At 38.0% G+C, this 16,590-nt stretch overlaps 1 protein-coding gene across 1 annotated transcript in view; it reads right to left on the bottom strand.

Moving 5' to 3' along the window:
- The window catches only part of PLCH2 (phospholipase C eta 2), a 35,574-nt gene that overhangs the window by 3,564 nt on the left and 15,420 nt on the right, over nt 1–16,590 (bottom strand). The window contains exons 14-22 of the mRNA XM_090123180.1: nt 15,933–16,030; nt 14,936–15,118; nt 14,365–14,472; nt 14,156–14,280; nt 12,654–12,738; nt 11,971–12,117; nt 11,759–11,838; nt 4,947–6,003; nt 41–1,895 (exon numbers count right to left, since the gene is read on the bottom strand). Of these exons, the coding sequence (XP_089979306.1) occupies nt 157–1,895; nt 4,947–6,003; nt 11,759–11,838; nt 11,971–12,117; nt 12,654–12,738; nt 14,156–14,280; nt 14,365–14,472; nt 14,936–15,118; nt 15,933–16,030 (3,622 nt within the window). The 3' untranslated portion in view covers nt 41–156. The remainder of the gene's footprint in view (nt 1–40; nt 1,896–4,946; nt 6,004–11,758; nt 11,839–11,970; nt 12,118–12,653; nt 12,739–14,155; nt 14,281–14,364; nt 14,473–14,935; nt 15,119–15,932; nt 16,031–16,590) is intronic.

Here is a 16,590-nt window from a genome sequence, read left to right as displayed (position 1 = left end):
TAACACTCATCTATTCTTTTGGAGTCGGGATCTTAAGTACCTTTACCATCAAGGGAAGGCCAGGAAGCACAAAGCCATACAAGGATATTTTGTGCCTCTCAGGTCACTATGTTTTGTCTTGAATGTAAACATCACCTTACTCAGTGCCCCCCAGAATTACAGTTTCAGTATAAAGAAGACTTCTGTGTCAGTATTATAATCAGTTTGGTTCTTAGGCTGGGATGTAAACACAGCAGGAGAAGCTATATCCATACAGACTGCTTTTGCAACGCTGCAGGCTCCCTCTGGATTTCCTCTCTCTTCAATGGGACTCCCACTGAGCTGGCCCAGGCTTTGCAGTCGCTGTCTCTCCTGAGCTTGCTTGGCTCTGTTGGCAATGTACCGCACCCTGCTCTGACTGCGAGATGATGACCTGCGAAGGAGTCCTAAGCTCTCCGCTTCCTCTTCAGATTCAGTTGGATCAAGACTGATGGGGGAAGTTATATCATTTTCCTGCTGAAAGGCTGTTAGCTTCTTCAGCTGCTCAGTCAATTCATCTTGGGGTTTGACAGAGGTTCTCAGGCCTGCAGAGCGGCGCTGCTCACGCATTGATCGAGTGACAAAACTCCTGCTGATGCTATGATATTTGCTTTCAAAAGTGCACACAATGTCATCAGAGGTAAGGTCTCCAAGACTCTTGGATTTCGCCTGGTTATTCCCAACCTTATCCTGTGCTTTGGATTTGTTAGAAGATTGTCTGAGACTTTCTATGTACAGCCTGCTCCACGTATGCCTCCTAGGAATGGATGAGAATGCATCCTGAGGACTCCTTGCAAGAGGACGTGGGCATAATTCATCCGCTGGCAGCTGGTCAGACCTCAGGTTAGGATTGGATTTACTCTTGCTCACTATTGGCATTTCATTACCTGATGTTGTAGCAGACCGTGGGCGAATACCCCTTCTCATGGCAAGGGGCTCAAAGTTCTCATGACGGATGCCAAGATCTGGAAGGCTTTTGCGAGCTAGATTAGGTAGAGAGAGATCTATCACAGTGTCATTGGAGGACATGCTGGAAGAGGAAGACATACTGTCACGATGATTGCTGCAATCTAGCTTGCTCCAGATCCGGTCATTAACAGTAGCATCAAAGTATACTTCTGCTGCTGGAGATAGGCTACTTGGATTTTTTATTAAAGCTGAGGAGTCTGACTTTTTCAGCCCTTCACTCTTTGACTTCCTTATTAACATGTAAGAGCTCGTCTGAGAAACAGGTAGAGCCTGTGCAGCCTGGGCTTTCTGGAAAATATCTGGAGACAAAGTTGGATGTGAGCCATTAATCACATTGTTTTGCTGCAGGACAGCTGCTGCACCAGGCTTTTGGCTTTTCAATACAGCAGTGGTTTTCAAGTCTTTCAATACCTGCCCTGTTTGGTCTTTCTGCTTCTGGCAGTTTTCAACAGGCTGGCCAGCACTCTTAGCTTCTGCCACCACCAGCCAGGCTTTCTGAGGATGCGCTGCCAAATTAACTTGATCATCAGCTTCACTGCATGCCTGTGTCCAACCATTTTCTTCTTTGAGAAGTCCTGTCATGCTTGTTCTCTCATTGTCTTGGACTAATACATTAATGTCAGCTGCTTTTGTGGCTATCTGCATTTGGTCTTCTGCAGGCAAATTTGGTCTTTGTTCTCTAGTGAGCAGAGGTTCTGGAGGCCGGTTCGATGGGTTGCTTCCTTTTGTTTGAGATTCAGTGGAATGATCAGACATAGACCCTTCTTCAGAATCACTGTAAGGAGTAATGGGTAGAGGAAAGAAGAGGCTGGCACGATGGCTTTCATTTGCAATAACAGGCTCTTCAGTGATGGTTTCTAGGCTGCATAAAGAAGTGACTGACCTCTGCATCGAGAAATGGCTGACATCTACTTGGGAGATATGAAAGAAACAAACAGAAAAACAGAGATATTGGGTTAAGTAGCTATTATGAACTTCAGTTTAAACCACAGATTTATCCTTTATATGGTATCCTTTTGCTTTTAAGGTAGGAACTGCACATATTAATTTTTTTTTATTTTTTTTTTTTTTTAATAACTGATGATTTCAAATGCCGAGCAAAGGCAGCAACATTTTTGGTTCTTTCTGTTTGAGCTGCCCAAAAAAGCAGTTGCTTCTGAAAAATCCCAGTCCATGCATGCTAGGAACAGAGCATTTTTCTGATTGTCTTAATCAAAGAACAACTGCATCCATCCATTTCTTTGTGTCTTTGGATCCTCTATTAGAATCTAACTTCTTCCTCCAATCATTCAGCACCAGTTGCATTGCTCTTTTCCTTCTTTCCAGCACTCAAACATGACAGTACATCAGACCACCGTCAGATCATGTATAATAATCAGAACACCTTCAGTAACCAATAGATGTGATCGTAATAATCAGCTTCAGTCAAAGAAGATAAATATCATAGGAGATCTGGAGCAGTTTACAAAGTAAAACAATCTGTATACGTTCTGTGTAACGTAAGTCAATGTGCCTTTTAAAGACAGAACAAAAAAAAGCTTTAAAAAGTAACTTTGTTTTTTTAAGTTTGCCACTTCTTCTTCATAAGATAATGCAGAGATGCATGCTTCATGAATACCAGGCTGACAATACAATCCTGAAGAATCATTTCATCCACTGTACTACCTGAAAAAAACCCAGCATCTGCAATGTTTCTATCCTGTACCCTAAGAACTGAAGCATTCATGCCAAAAACACTACTTCCCATGTCTCCAAAGCACAATGCAAACATGCTTCAAAACAAAAAACAAACAGAAGTACAGGCAACAAGGTGCTTGAATCAGTGACACTCACTTGACAGTTACCTTTAACTTGCTTGTCCTTTCAGTTCTTAACTAGAGAGGGAGAGTGTGCATGTAGAATAATAGGACAGAACAGAGGAAAAATCCAGTTAATGTAGGGAAGGCAGGTGCAGGTAACAGGATAAATTAGTGCTGAGGGAGGGAAGGGAGACAGACAAATCTTCAAACATTTTTGTAGGATTCTAAGAATTTCTGACCAACCAGAGCATTTAATAGAATCCATAAATGGACAGATATTAAATCCACTGTTTTGCTTTAGAATAACAAAACACAATTTTTGCTACTGTTCAAGAAAAGAAACAGAAACATAATATGAATTTGTTGCCACTAGTCATAAAGAAAGCATCTTGATTGTTGAAGGCTTACATGCACATAAGCCCATCACAGAACAGCCAAATTTTCAAAATCTGGAGGAGTCCAGAGCTGGCCACACCAGTGAGCTCTCCCTCTTCCCATGCAGGCCAGGTCACCCAAGCTGATTACAGCACACTTACAAAGCAAAATACCAGAAACTGTAATGCTGTTGCCATAAAGGAGACAAACTAGAGACTATACCTTCCTGTCTCACTGTTGTTGCACACCCCATCACCAGAATGTTAATTATGAAATACAGCCATATTAGGCTGATGTTATTGGTTTCCTTGGTGCCTTGGCCCAAGGCACTAAAATAGCAGGAGGATGAGGAAAGCATGCTGTTTGTACAGTGTTTGTCACTGGACCATTGGCATTCAGTCCAAGTGACTATTTCACAATTTTAAAGGTTTGCTGGTTCCATGCTTGAGAAGTCAGATGGATTTAATCAAATTTCAAGCGTATCACAATATTTATTTAGTGACTTAGGAGGCTAGCAGGGGAGCTGGCACTGATAATGGGAAATGGTTCCTTATGTCACACTACTCAGAGCTTATGAAAAGCCCGATGCCAATAATTTAGGCATAGGAAGGGTTCTGCTGCCCTGGATTAACTTCAAGTCACAGGAATTGGCAAACTTCTTTCTCTCCTTCCCACTACCCTGGTACTCTCCTAAAAGCTCAAAGCAGATAAAAAGAATCAAAAAAGAGAAAAAGAGAAACCATAGATGTCCAATTAAATCACACTGGTCAAAGAAAATATTTTAAATATCTATATGAGGCTTTCAGAGCTCATTGTAAGAGAACAGTCAGAATCTGTTATTAAAAGGAGGATTCTGTCACAAACACAGTTTGTGAGTAAAGATACGGTGACACCATCCCAGTGACCACATGCATATAGCTGGCTTGAAACAACAATATACTAAAATGCTGTAGCTTAAATAATCTTCCTTTAAATGGGTGAATTTTACTTTGCAGTTGAGAAATGTTAGCAGTCAGCATTGCTTGGCTCACACCAAGTAACATCAGATCACATACCTCATTTGCTTTGTATTATGTAACTGGGCCCTCAGGTCACAGTCAAATTATATATGTAATATTAAGCACATCTACAAATGCTTGCTTACTGGGGACTTGTATATATAGGACCAGAATGATCAAGTGTGATCTCTTGAATAACCCAGACTAGAGAATTGCCTGAACTGATGTCAGCAATTTACACAATAAATTGCAAGTTCTCTGAGGAAGGAATTGTGTTTGATTGTTTAAAAAAAAAAAAAAAAAAAAGCACATTAGATATCAGTTCTGTTGTGGTTTTTGCTCAGTAAAACACAAACGTTGATGATGGAAGTAACGTTTGTTAAAACAGATTTCCTATATTCAATCTCTACTTAATGCTCTGGTTTGGATCTTAAAATTTACTTAGTATCATACTTCATTCACTGAAAAAAAAAGAAAAAAAAAGAAAAAAAAAGGGGAAACAAAAATCCCTGAACAAGCAATCCAAACATTCATGACTACTAACAGGTTTTACTACTGCAGATGGACAACTAGGCGTGGAAAGGACTAGTCTAAACCAGGCACATCTACAAAAAAAAAAAAAAAAAAATATTTATGCTTTTTTTTTTTTCTGTAATTGCTAAAAATAAAGAAAAAGAGCTTTTGATAGCAAAACAGCACACAGGAGCTTCAAGGTAAAGATGCTATGCAGAAGCTGAGACAATGATGTGATCTAAGGTGGAGAAGGGTGAAGAAAATCTGGTCTTACCAGTAAAGAATATAGGGGATTTACTTCGAATTTCCTCCAATTTTTGAACGAATAAGGCATTCATTTCCCTCTGTAGGGTGCCCACTTGCCTTCGAGAAGTTTCAGAACAGCGCTTGGGAAATTCTGGGCTTCCAAGGCTTTCTAGACTGCTGGAGTTGGAGGATATAGAGCCGTTGCTGGCTGCAACCAAGTTGATAGTACTTCCATACTTGCCACCTGATTGGCACTGCCACCGCTGCCGGGAATGAGCCTTTATTCCATGACATTTAGATTCAACATTTTTCTTCCCTGAGGTCATGAAAGACTGGGTGCTCTTTGTTAGATCATCAGCATTTCCAGGGCTACTGCAAGACTGCAAATCTGACTGTGGTCTGGACTGAGCTTTAACACCCCAGTTTTCAAGCTCTAACCTCTCTTCTCCACTTATACTGTTATACTGATCATGGTGAAGCAAATCTTTAGCAATAGGCCTGGTAGGTTGGTCACTCCACTTGCTTTCTAGATCTGGGCTTTCTTTGGAACCAATCATGCATTTCATGCAGTTGGTGGCCACTCCAATCCTACCAGAGCTGTTGATGGCGCAGCGTGCAAAAACACTTTGCTTCTCACTCTGGTGCTCCCGGAGCCGGACCCTGTTAGACCTCTGTATGGGTTCACTGAAAGCAGCACCCCCTTGAGCACAACTCTGACTTTTGGCTTTATGAGAACTATGGGCCTTACCTTTCAACCCTTTGCCATGTACCTCCCCACTGGCACCATTCCTGGGAGCTGGTGACAGAGAAGCACTTTCTGGTTCTTGAGCAAAGCAAGGCTGTGAGGCAGCTTCTGCTTCGTGGTCTTCACTGGCCCCTTCAGAGCTGTTGTCTTTTGTATCAAAAACAATTTCAGGAAAGCCTTTCTTCTTCTTCTGGCTTTTGGTGGGTGCACTTGCTGTCCGTCTCAAGATGTGGCTGCTAAAGGAATGTTTGCGATGGAGCTGACCAGCAGCATGACTGTCCAGGGAGGCCTGCTTTGGATTTCTGAGAAATAGGCCTTTTAGGCCCAGAGCTTGTTTGACCTGGAAAATTAAGAAAAAAAAAGTCCTTAACAGAAAATGGAAAACTCTTCCTTTGGGCCCAGGAACTCAAGTTCAACAATCAAGTCACAGAATGATTCTATGATTCTGTACTCGTGCACTGCACACACATGCACTTACACACAGAGTATTCTGGCATATTTCTAACATCAGCATAAAAACTAAATAAAAAATGGGACAGGAAATAAAAATGTGAAAAATCAGTAGCAACTGTTTTGCAGAATTTCACTTTTTTTTTTTTTGTTTGTGTTTACATAACATTTTCCAGCCACGCTTATCTCTGTATTTGTCATAAATTTCTCACTAGTTTAAAGCTCCTTACACATTCAAATTTGAAGAATGTGTGTAAATAATCCCAGGGAATTAGTACAACGAAGGAATTAGGACATCCTAGTTCTTACACTGTGAACTCATGTTCTAACAAACTGCTCTATCAGAAAACACTAAACAACACTCAGGCTTCTATATCACATTGTAATTAAAATAAAGCTACAAACACCACTAGTTGATGTTATCCTCAAGTGTCATTACCAGCTTTGGGGCTTTGCTAAAGTTAAGACCTGCTGGCAAACAGAGTACTTTAAAAAAAAAAAACAACTGAGCATGTTTTTCAATTAAAAAAATCCACCTGCAAATTCATACAGCTAAATATGTTATGATAAGGCCAATTAGAATTGCTGAAGAATTAAATTAAATTTGAAACATAGCGCTGAATTCTTCAGCTTATGTAGAACATCACACTTGTGCAAAAATGCACATTAGATGCTGACTAATCTAATTTTTCCTGTCTCTTAAACTGGGAATGGTAACTACCACTCATATTTCAGACAAGAAATTTGCAGCATGCACCAGAGGTTCCAGCAGAATAAAACAGAACGTTCTGAAAAAATGAGATGAAGAAACTAAAAAAAGAAACAAAAAAATCAAACTAGCAAACAAACCTCACACAAAACAAGCTGTAGAAATGGTGGCAATTTCAAAAGATACTTAAAAATCATCTTAACTTTATTTCTCATGCAACATAGATGGTTACAGAATTTAAATGATAGTGACATCTTCAGCTAAATAATATTTTTGTCTTATATTATAGATCATAACAAATTTGATGCCAAAATCTTTACATCTTTGCATCTTTTGTAGCTGTCAGGAAATACACAGTGGACATAAGAATATCATATATTATTTTTCAGTATAAACAATACTGATTCCTCACTTAAGCACTATCACAAGAAGAAACTGAACTACATGTTTGACATGTGATCTTCAAATATTTCTCTTTCTACCTGTGTGATTACATTATGATCATTTCCTACCATACAATACATCCAAAGACACTCATGTATGTTTTCATCACTGAAGAAACACATCATAAACAGATGAAGTTAGTCATGTTGAAAATAGAGTACTTCATATACTTCAGTACTTAAGTATGAAATACAGAAGCACTGTCAAAGACTTCCCCACCATCATACAGTTGATTTACATTTCAGTGAAACCAAAAGAATTTCAGCATTCCCGTAAACATTCCAGGTGTACTTGCCAACTTTTAAAGCTGATGTGTGGTAAAGAGTAGATTGGTCTTGATCCATGCATAGAGCCTCATACAAATAAAGCAGAGAAAGAAGCATTACCCTTCTAATCTATTTCTCCTCTGTTGCTTTTATTTTCCAGTTAGATTAGGCTCTCTTTAGTAGCAGCAGTTCACTTCCTTAAGCATAAAGAATGAATAAAAATATAGTACAGAAGCCTATGTCTGAAAAGCATTGTAAGAAACCCATGGTAAATTTGATTGGCATTAATGCAGTTTACTTATCACATGCCAAAATTCACTGTGAGAAAGAGATAGCTAAAAAGAGACCTAGAATGAGCTTCACAAATATATAGAGAGTAAGATAAAGAAGGCAGGGATTGTCTCTTTCGCATTTGCGGAAGAAACAGTGCCAATAATACCCAGCAAAGAAAATGTAATTGAAATATTAATAAGCATCCTGTAAGAGCCAGGCTATTTAACAGTCTGCTTGGATCAAAGTAGACTCAGCTTCCTCTAGAAGGCTTCAAAATGAGATTCTGCATTTGTTAAGCAGTGAGGAGAAAAACGTTCCGCTCCAATTGGTGAAAGTTGGCAAGTACACAAATTTATTGCTACAAAAATCATACAATATAAATATTTGCAAAGTTAGAAAAAAATGACACAAACGCACATATACATATAATTAAAAACAAAGAAAGAAAAGCACTAATGGAATGGGTGACAGGCAATGCAGGGCCTGGTATCATTCCTGATCATTTGGTGCATCTTTGTAAAGTTAGACACTATTGCTTGAATCAATTGGCTGATTCAAGTATGCAAAGATAAATTTGGTTAACGTAAAAAAAATAATTCTAAAAAAAAAGTTAAAAAAGAGAGCCATTTCGATGCAGATCCAGAATATGTGCTTTTAGCCTCTATTCCAGCTTTTATAGGGCCACTTCATTTTTCAAAATGCTTATAAAGAGGCTTCCCCACAATTTAAAAGAGTATTCACTGCTAAAGGTTCTTTTCCACATGAAAGAATTACAGCTTATAAGAGAAGAGATGGTAAGCAAAAACTCAAAGAATAGAGAGAGATTATAGAAGGACTATTATCCTGGATCTGCTTCATAAATGGAAGGCTCTCCAGCTGAGCAATGACCCAACAAAACTGACTAAGTCAAATGTCACAATCCACGGTATGAGTTGAAGGGCTTCAAAATGCTAGTAAGGAAACATTGATGCTAACGAAGTTAGAGGCATGCAGGTGTGTGTTGGTGGTCACTACACCTCCCTGAGTTAGGAGGGGGTACCTTCAAGGCGTCTAAAAATGTTCTGCTTCTAAAAGTAGACTTTTTTTGACATAGAGAAGCCCACTGAAATCACAAACAGACAGAGTAAAGGCAAATAAGACACACAACAACAGAGAGGGAGAGTCTCATCTAAGAAAAAAAGGAGAAATTCCACAATACATAAATAGACTACAGAAGAGACGGACAAAGAAAAGTGTCTCCAGGAAACAGTGCAAGCTAGAAAAAAATTCAGTTAAACACATGTTGAAGCAAAAGAAATCTAAGACTCTGCTTTTGTGATGCCAGACCACTGAGAGGGTTGAATATCTGCCTCTGGAAAAACGCTAAAAAGCTTAATGTTTGCATTAGAATATTTGGATTAATAAAGGATGGGTAAAACCAGACCTGTAGCTGCAGTGTACAAGCTTTCTTTCCAAGTCCTTGCATTTTAATTAGGTTGTGCACCACATCAACATTTTAACACCAGAAAATCTCAAGAGACTGCAATGGTGATGAGAAGCAACAAGGGGTGTGTAATATATTGAGAACATGAAAAGGGGACAAAGCAATCAAGAAACAAATTAGTGCAGTAGTTTGGAAGCTAGCAGATAAGGACAGGGAAGAGACAGTGTGATACATAAGGGTCGTTTAGCTGTTTGAAAACTTACCAAGAAAATCTACTGACCTCAAAACAGCTGCCAAAGTTTAAAAAGGCATGTCACCCTACTACAAATTATAACTATCATCAGCCAGTTACTCATGAAGAGACTAATAAGAGCAAATAATTATGAAAGATTAGATAAAGTAAGGATTAAAAGAGTGATAATGCCTCACAATATTGCCAAATAAGAATTGAGGTGAAAACTCTTAAGACTGCGAACACAAATCTTTTTTGCAAAGAACCACAATCAGTATCAGTGACTTGGAAGCTGAAGTTATTAGTCATCATAGTATGATGATAGACTCGGTTTGTCTTAACCTAAAAATCCCATTTGGCAGCAGATACTAAGTGTTAGATTTCAGTTTCTAACAGGATATTGAACTATTTGCTATCCTTGCAACAGCAGCACAGGCATCACCTGAATGCAGGGCACAACTGGAATACAAAAACTGCACACGACACTGAGAGACAGAATAGAATCTGTCCTCCATCATTTTGACTAAGAATAGAACAGAAAAGAAGAAAAAAGATGAGTAGGGCTGGTAAGGCCAGTCATCATCTCTGCTGGAGCCGTAGAGCAAATAGATGCCTGCTTTCATTACAGGATATGGACACAGGTGAAGGACACAGCCATTAAGAAGGTAAGATCAATTCCCACTGGCCTCATGACCACGGGTGAGCTTATCCAAGACTTGCTACAAGTCTGGTGAGTTTGAAAGACCTATTCAAGAATGAGCAATAGACCTGAACACGGGAGCTTCAAAGTTCATAATCAAAAGTAAAGCTGCTCGAATCTTTGCTAAAGCATGCATCCAGCAAGTGTCTGCAATTCTTTTTGAGAGAAGCACATCCCTATTCACAGTCATAAAGGCACGACTTAGATACTATACAGTTCCCTCAAACACAAAAATATAGTCAGAAAAAAACCTTAGTATTGAATTAGTCAGCTTACCATTACTCTTCCCTGAAGAGCATTAAGTGGCCTTTAATGACCTTCATGTTAGCCTTTTATTTGTGACAGGCACTATGATCAGATATTAAAGCCTGTTCTCTCAGACCAACACCTACTACCTCTCTTGTTCAATAGAGCTACATTCAGACACTCATAATACAGGCAACAAGGAGTTTCAGGCAGGACTCCCATCTCTATCAGTCTGAAGCGATACCTACCCAGAGACTCTAGTGTCAGATATCAAATAAAAAAAGCAGGAACTGAGCTTAACATCTCATTTCATGAAGTATCTCATTTCATCCTCATGAAAGTCACACTTTCCAGAAACAGCTCTTTTTATAAACTGAAAATGAAGCTTTCCTAGTAGTTGTCTTGATTCCACCCCACTAAATTACAGCAATTTTTAAATTGCTATTTTCCTTTGTAAGAATTATTTCAATTCTTTCTGCATGAACACCATGCACACACACACAAAAAACAACAAAAAAACTCCTTAGAATTCCCATCCAGTTCAATGCTGCCTCCTGCTGTCAGGATATTGATATATCACCTTGTTGAAAGGGCTCAGCCCCACCCTGAGCAAATATAAACTGGTTTTGAGATTCTCAAGGCCCTGTAAGATACTCAGAATCCTGAATCTCATTGAAATTTATTCAGTGGAAGTAATTAAATCCAGCTTATTTCCCCGTGGTGCACTCATTTCTAGCTGGCCCAGGAAAAGTTAGAGCTTTACTTTTAGCTTGAGAGTTATTTACATGAATTAGTTGTACTTCTCCTGCACATGAGGTAAGCACACTATTACTAAGAAATAAACAGTGAAGAATAAGCCCAACGATAATTATGAAGACCAAATCTCCCCTGCACTTTAAGTGCTATTATGGAAGAATTCCTAAGCAAATGATGCCTAAAAACTTAATTAAATTTAAAATGCAAAATCATCAGGCAGAGCAGGCCTTCATACAATAAACTTTACAGGAAGAAAACCTTCATGGTTCATGGGTGTAACCTTTTCTTTAGCAATGTGCACTTACAATACTGGACACAATCACATTTATTCATAAGAATATATGTACATTGCAATGAAATAAACTCCTTTGGCTCCCTCAAAAATGTGCTGCAAGAATCTTTTTTTTAATAATGTATCCTAAGATTTATCTTTTGGTGTGTACTCAAAGATCTTAGGCTACCATGACAATCACACAAATGAAGTTAGAGTAAATAGGTTCATAAGACCCTCACTCACTGGGCTTCTCTAGTGTGACACAAAATCCTGCCACTTCATTGACACACACAGATTATTACACTGCACTGACAGCACTTACCTTACCACAGATGTCATTAATAGCCACATGAACAAAGATGGATGCCTCTTCTATACCTTCTAGGTATACATGTCGATAACCTGAAACACAGGATAAGCCAAGATGACAAGGAAGAGAAATAGATGATAGGAAAAGCATCTAGAGAGGTTCCTCTTGTAAACAGCAAAAAAGTCCTAGCCAACTGATTTGGTAATTCCCCATTTCTTTCTTACCTGGCATCATACTGCTGAAAGCTATTGTTCTTTGTCCAATAAAATCCCGCCCAATTGGATCATGGTCCCACACAAGGAACCGAATCAATGCGATCTCTGGCATGTGCAGTGTGAACACCAATGTTTCTTCCCACATTGGGTTAAATCCTGAGAAATAAAGAATCAGCTTTTATTTTGTTCACAAGATACATGAAGAAAGAAGACTGTCTATAAAAGGAGCACCTAAACTGCAATGTCATTCTAGCTTTCCTAACAGTTTAATCACCGTTCTTTAAAAATCCTGCACTCCTACTCACTTCAGGAGACACAATGGTATAAGAATTTGCAAGAAACGTTGATCTCACTTAAAGTTAGCACTGCTTTGAGTAGGTGTTTGGACAAACTAACCTTTTTTGACTCTTCCTTTGAGCACTGCTGAGTCCAAATACCATTCTCGCACACACAGTGAGAAGTCAGACAAAAGGCTAGTTTCACCTAGTTTCACACCAAGATCTTCAACATCATACCAACTCACTTGAACAATTCAAGATCCAAGTCCGATTAACATCAATAACTATATCAGTTTTATGTTTTTTCTCTGTAACTGGCAACAAGTTTCACCTGTTTGTCTCTTGATAAAAAAAGACTTGCCTGAAAGAGGATGGTTCAGCCACAAGAAAGCCTAAAAAGTCCCGCGATCTTACCATTATCATCAACTACTCTAGTTTGTTCTTTGAAGCAATCAACAGGTAGGCCTATAACTTCTACTTCAACAAATGGATCTATGATCTGAAAAACATAAAATAACAAATCTTGAAAAGAAAAAGTGATAAAGGCAAAATTCAAGTACATGGCTAAACATTACAGCATGGCCATTGTACATTATTGTCTTAATTATAAATGGTCCTAAGACTTTTTATACAGCATTATTATGCTAATGAAATTGAGGTCCAATCACCTAAATAATTCAGAATAATCATAGTGTATGTGATTCTTGACATGAGGGAGTAAGTCTGAATGTTTTGGAGGCTCTTCCAGAGCAATCACTTAAAACATGATTGCAGCTGCAAGGAACTCGATTCAAAAGCTCAGACAGTTTTCTTCCAGGATTATGTTCTGCATGAAAAAAATTGCCCTGCTTCTCAAGTTAAGATGAAAGTTCAAGAGATTATTCTTCCTTTTCTTAAATATGAGCTCAATCTGAATTAGGAAAAATTCCATACTGTTGTACATGTGATATTAATAACAATAAACAAAGAAATAGAAAGAGACTGTTGAAAACATACAAAGGTTCACCAAACCCTTAGTATGATTCTACTGTGTTTACTTTTTAGGGAAGTTTTCCTGGTCTGATGTAGTCACCTAAACAGTTCTATGAAGAAAGAATATTTAGAAGCTGATTGCAATATCCATATAAAAACCAAGCACATAAGAACTCATTTGAGAGGTTCAATTCTATCTCTAAAAGGCAGGAGGCTAACAGGAGACTTCAATTCTGACAAAAATGCCTCACCCTAGCATTTGTTCATGACCAATAAACTAACGTAAGCGATATTGCAAGAACAAACACAAGAAATCAACAAAAACATGTTAAGAGGTTTCTAATTTGAGGGGTTTTTTTAGCCTGGTATGTCTTTAAGTAGAGTTGTCCGTGGCACTATACAACAAAAATGGCATTACAAAACAAAATAAATAACAACTTTAAAGTCACACAAAAAAGAGAAGGCAAAAAGAAGAACAGAAAGAAAACACAGTAACACTGTGCTAAATGGAGGACTGGGAGCAGATTTATGTAAGCAGAGGGAAGGACTCTAAAGTAGATCTCCCTAATTTGGCAAGCTCAGCAATTTGGTAGGGTTTTTTTTGTTTGGTTTGGGTGTTTTTTTTGAGTGACCGCTCTTGTTTGTATTTGAGGTCATTTATAGTACTGTTGTGAATATAATCCCATAGTCATGAGCTTATTGGCCTGTTTTTGCTTGTCCTGGTGACACTGTTTTGACAACTGAAGAAAAAAAATTTCAATTATTGCTGTGATACTTTGAAGACTTGAAAACCACCTAAAGATCTAGGATGATAATATCTGCCTAATTTATTCATGTTATATGTCTCCCAGTAGATAACTGCAAGAAATTAAATCCTCATCCTAAACTCAGCTAATTTGGAAATAAACCTTCACCAACAAGAACAATCACTAATAGTTTAATACCTCTCCTCTGTCTCCCAACATGGAATCCCGTGGTTTTGGGAGCTGTTGACCACTGATAATTCTTAGAACCAGCTGTTTCTTCAACTGACCAGGCAGTGGATCTTCAGAATTTGGATTAAAGATGCCTGAATGAACGAGAAGCCACAGAACATTAAAAAAAAAAAAAAAAAAGAATAGAGTCTCCCTCTCATTGTAATAATTTTTCTTACCTTGACACATGCAGTCTGGTTTGAGGACATAGCCACAATTCCCATTGGCACTAAATTTGGCCCGGTTCAGTTGCAGCATTCTCCCCTCTGACTGGTAGTTTAAAGCCACTGTTCACCAAAAAAAGCAAAAAAAACAACCAACCAAACAAAAAATTTTAACATTATTAATAACAAATTATGTTATCAACATTATTGTTTGTAAAATCCAGGTTAAAGGAGGAACATCTAAGAATATTGTCAAAACTCAAAAACGTATTTTCTGAAAGAGAGTTCTATGATACAGCATACATCAACTTCAGGGAGTGAAGCTCTGCAGATTAATCTCTGAAGTTTCTTAAATTTGAGAAGAATATTACTTTATCCCCACTTAGCAGACAGTTGCCTTCACGGAAGGCATATGATTCAGGTATTCTATCTAGGAAGCAGCATAGAAAATAACAGGAAGGACTCAAATGATAGTAATGTTGAATAAGCAAAGAATTCAAGTATTTTAAGAAATGATTCTTAAAGCTCCCATTGAAACATTCCTCCCAAAATAAAACAAAAATAAACAAACCCTCTTTCTGCTCACCAAGTTGGCAGCCAGCATTCCAGAATGGCTGGGGATTGTAGTTGCTAGAGTCTACACGGTAGGAAGATGGGTAGATGCGGGATAACTGATGTTGGTTGAAACGTAGATACTGTGCTGGTTTTTGCTGCAGTATCTGGTGGGCTTTTGTTTCACTGAAAGATGAAACCTGCCAGCTGGAAGAGACTGCAAAGAAGGGAGGAAGTGATTAGAGGCCCAATCTCCTTATTTATTTATTATCTAAATAAAACATTCAAACAAAGATAGCATTAATTACTTATAACAATCTATCATAATTTGAATACATTCTACTTTGAGGGAACAATTCTTTTTTTATTTTGTAGAAGACTATCTGTGCTTACTGGAGGAATTAAAGCTGGGATAAGGAAACTGAATATAATGAATGGCCTGAATCCTCATTAAGAAGCTACAAACGTTTTCTAAGATTTTTTCAATTTGCTGAAAGAAAGTATTATTTCTGGCAAGCAATTCTCTGACATTTTAAACTAAATTTTGATTCCTGCGAAAATCAGATGCAGAAAATGTAGAAAAATTACTGAAATATTCTAGAAATATAACGGGGATGGTTTGAAGTAAAATCTAAGCTTTGGAGATGCTTGTCTTGGTTTGAAAAGCTCTTCAGACCACTCTTCCCCAGAAAATAACTAAGCCGTCTGTTATATCCAGTGATGTAAATGGTGTGTAGCAACATTTATAAATGCTACCAAAAATAACGTGTCACTGCTACCTGGAGTAGCTTTACCTCCTTTACAGTAGCTGCCACACAACTCTATACTCCTTTTGTAGCTTCTGAATAGCAAGTGGTCAGACACTTGGAAACAGCACAACTTTACTGTGTGCAGCTCTTCTGTTAAACTTTTCTCAAGTTGCGGTAGAAACAAACACACAAACAACTTTTAAATAGAATAGGCGTAAGAACATAAATCTTTCAATTTATTTGCACAGCAATTACTTCCAGCAGACTTCTAGATCAACCTACTTTCAGTTTCAACATCGTGGATGCCAACAGACTTTGTATATTTCACCAGGTCTGAGAGTGCCCGGGACAACTTCATTGTCTTCTTCTGTCGGTTTATCCTGGAATAATAAAACATTTAAATTTCCCATGAAGAAAGAGAGAAACTTTCCTTTTCAAATTTAAAAATAAATCAGAGTAGAGAAATAAGAAGGTTTTTCTTCACCAAGGAGGTATTCAATTTTTATAGCAGAGACTCACTGTCAAAGCAGTGGAAGCAACCGCATTGACGTATAAACAGAACAACTTCTGTTCTTACACGTTAGTGGCAACCATAAATATTCACATACAAAAACTTGATGGAGAGGACTCTAAATTACTTTGACCAAAGGGTAGAATATCTATTCACACATACATTTTCTTCTTAAGTCAAGTATCAGCAGAAACACTTTTAAATCCCAAAGAAATAGCAAAACTGTAATGCTCTGATCCTCCTCACTTGCTTCAGGTTATCACTAACAGAGTAACTTCTAATCTCCTGAAGAAAGTTCCAAAGTATCCTAATGAACTGCTTGATCTGATTTCCTACTTTTATAGCCTGAATCTTACAGAGCCATTCCACAGAGGACCTTTGATTTCAGGATTTTTGGAAAGATAGTTTCAAAAGAAAATTCAAAAACAT

The sequence above is a fragment of the Phasianus colchicus genome, chromosome 22, assembly GCF_987193195.1.
Source record: "Phasianus colchicus chromosome 22, bPhaCol1.hap1.1, whole genome shotgun sequence".
NCBI classification, from domain to species: domain Eukaryota; kingdom Metazoa; phylum Chordata; class Aves; order Galliformes; family Phasianidae; genus Phasianus; species Phasianus colchicus.
Note: the sequence above shows the minus strand (reverse complement) of the source record. Positions and strands in the feature narration are given on the sequence as shown.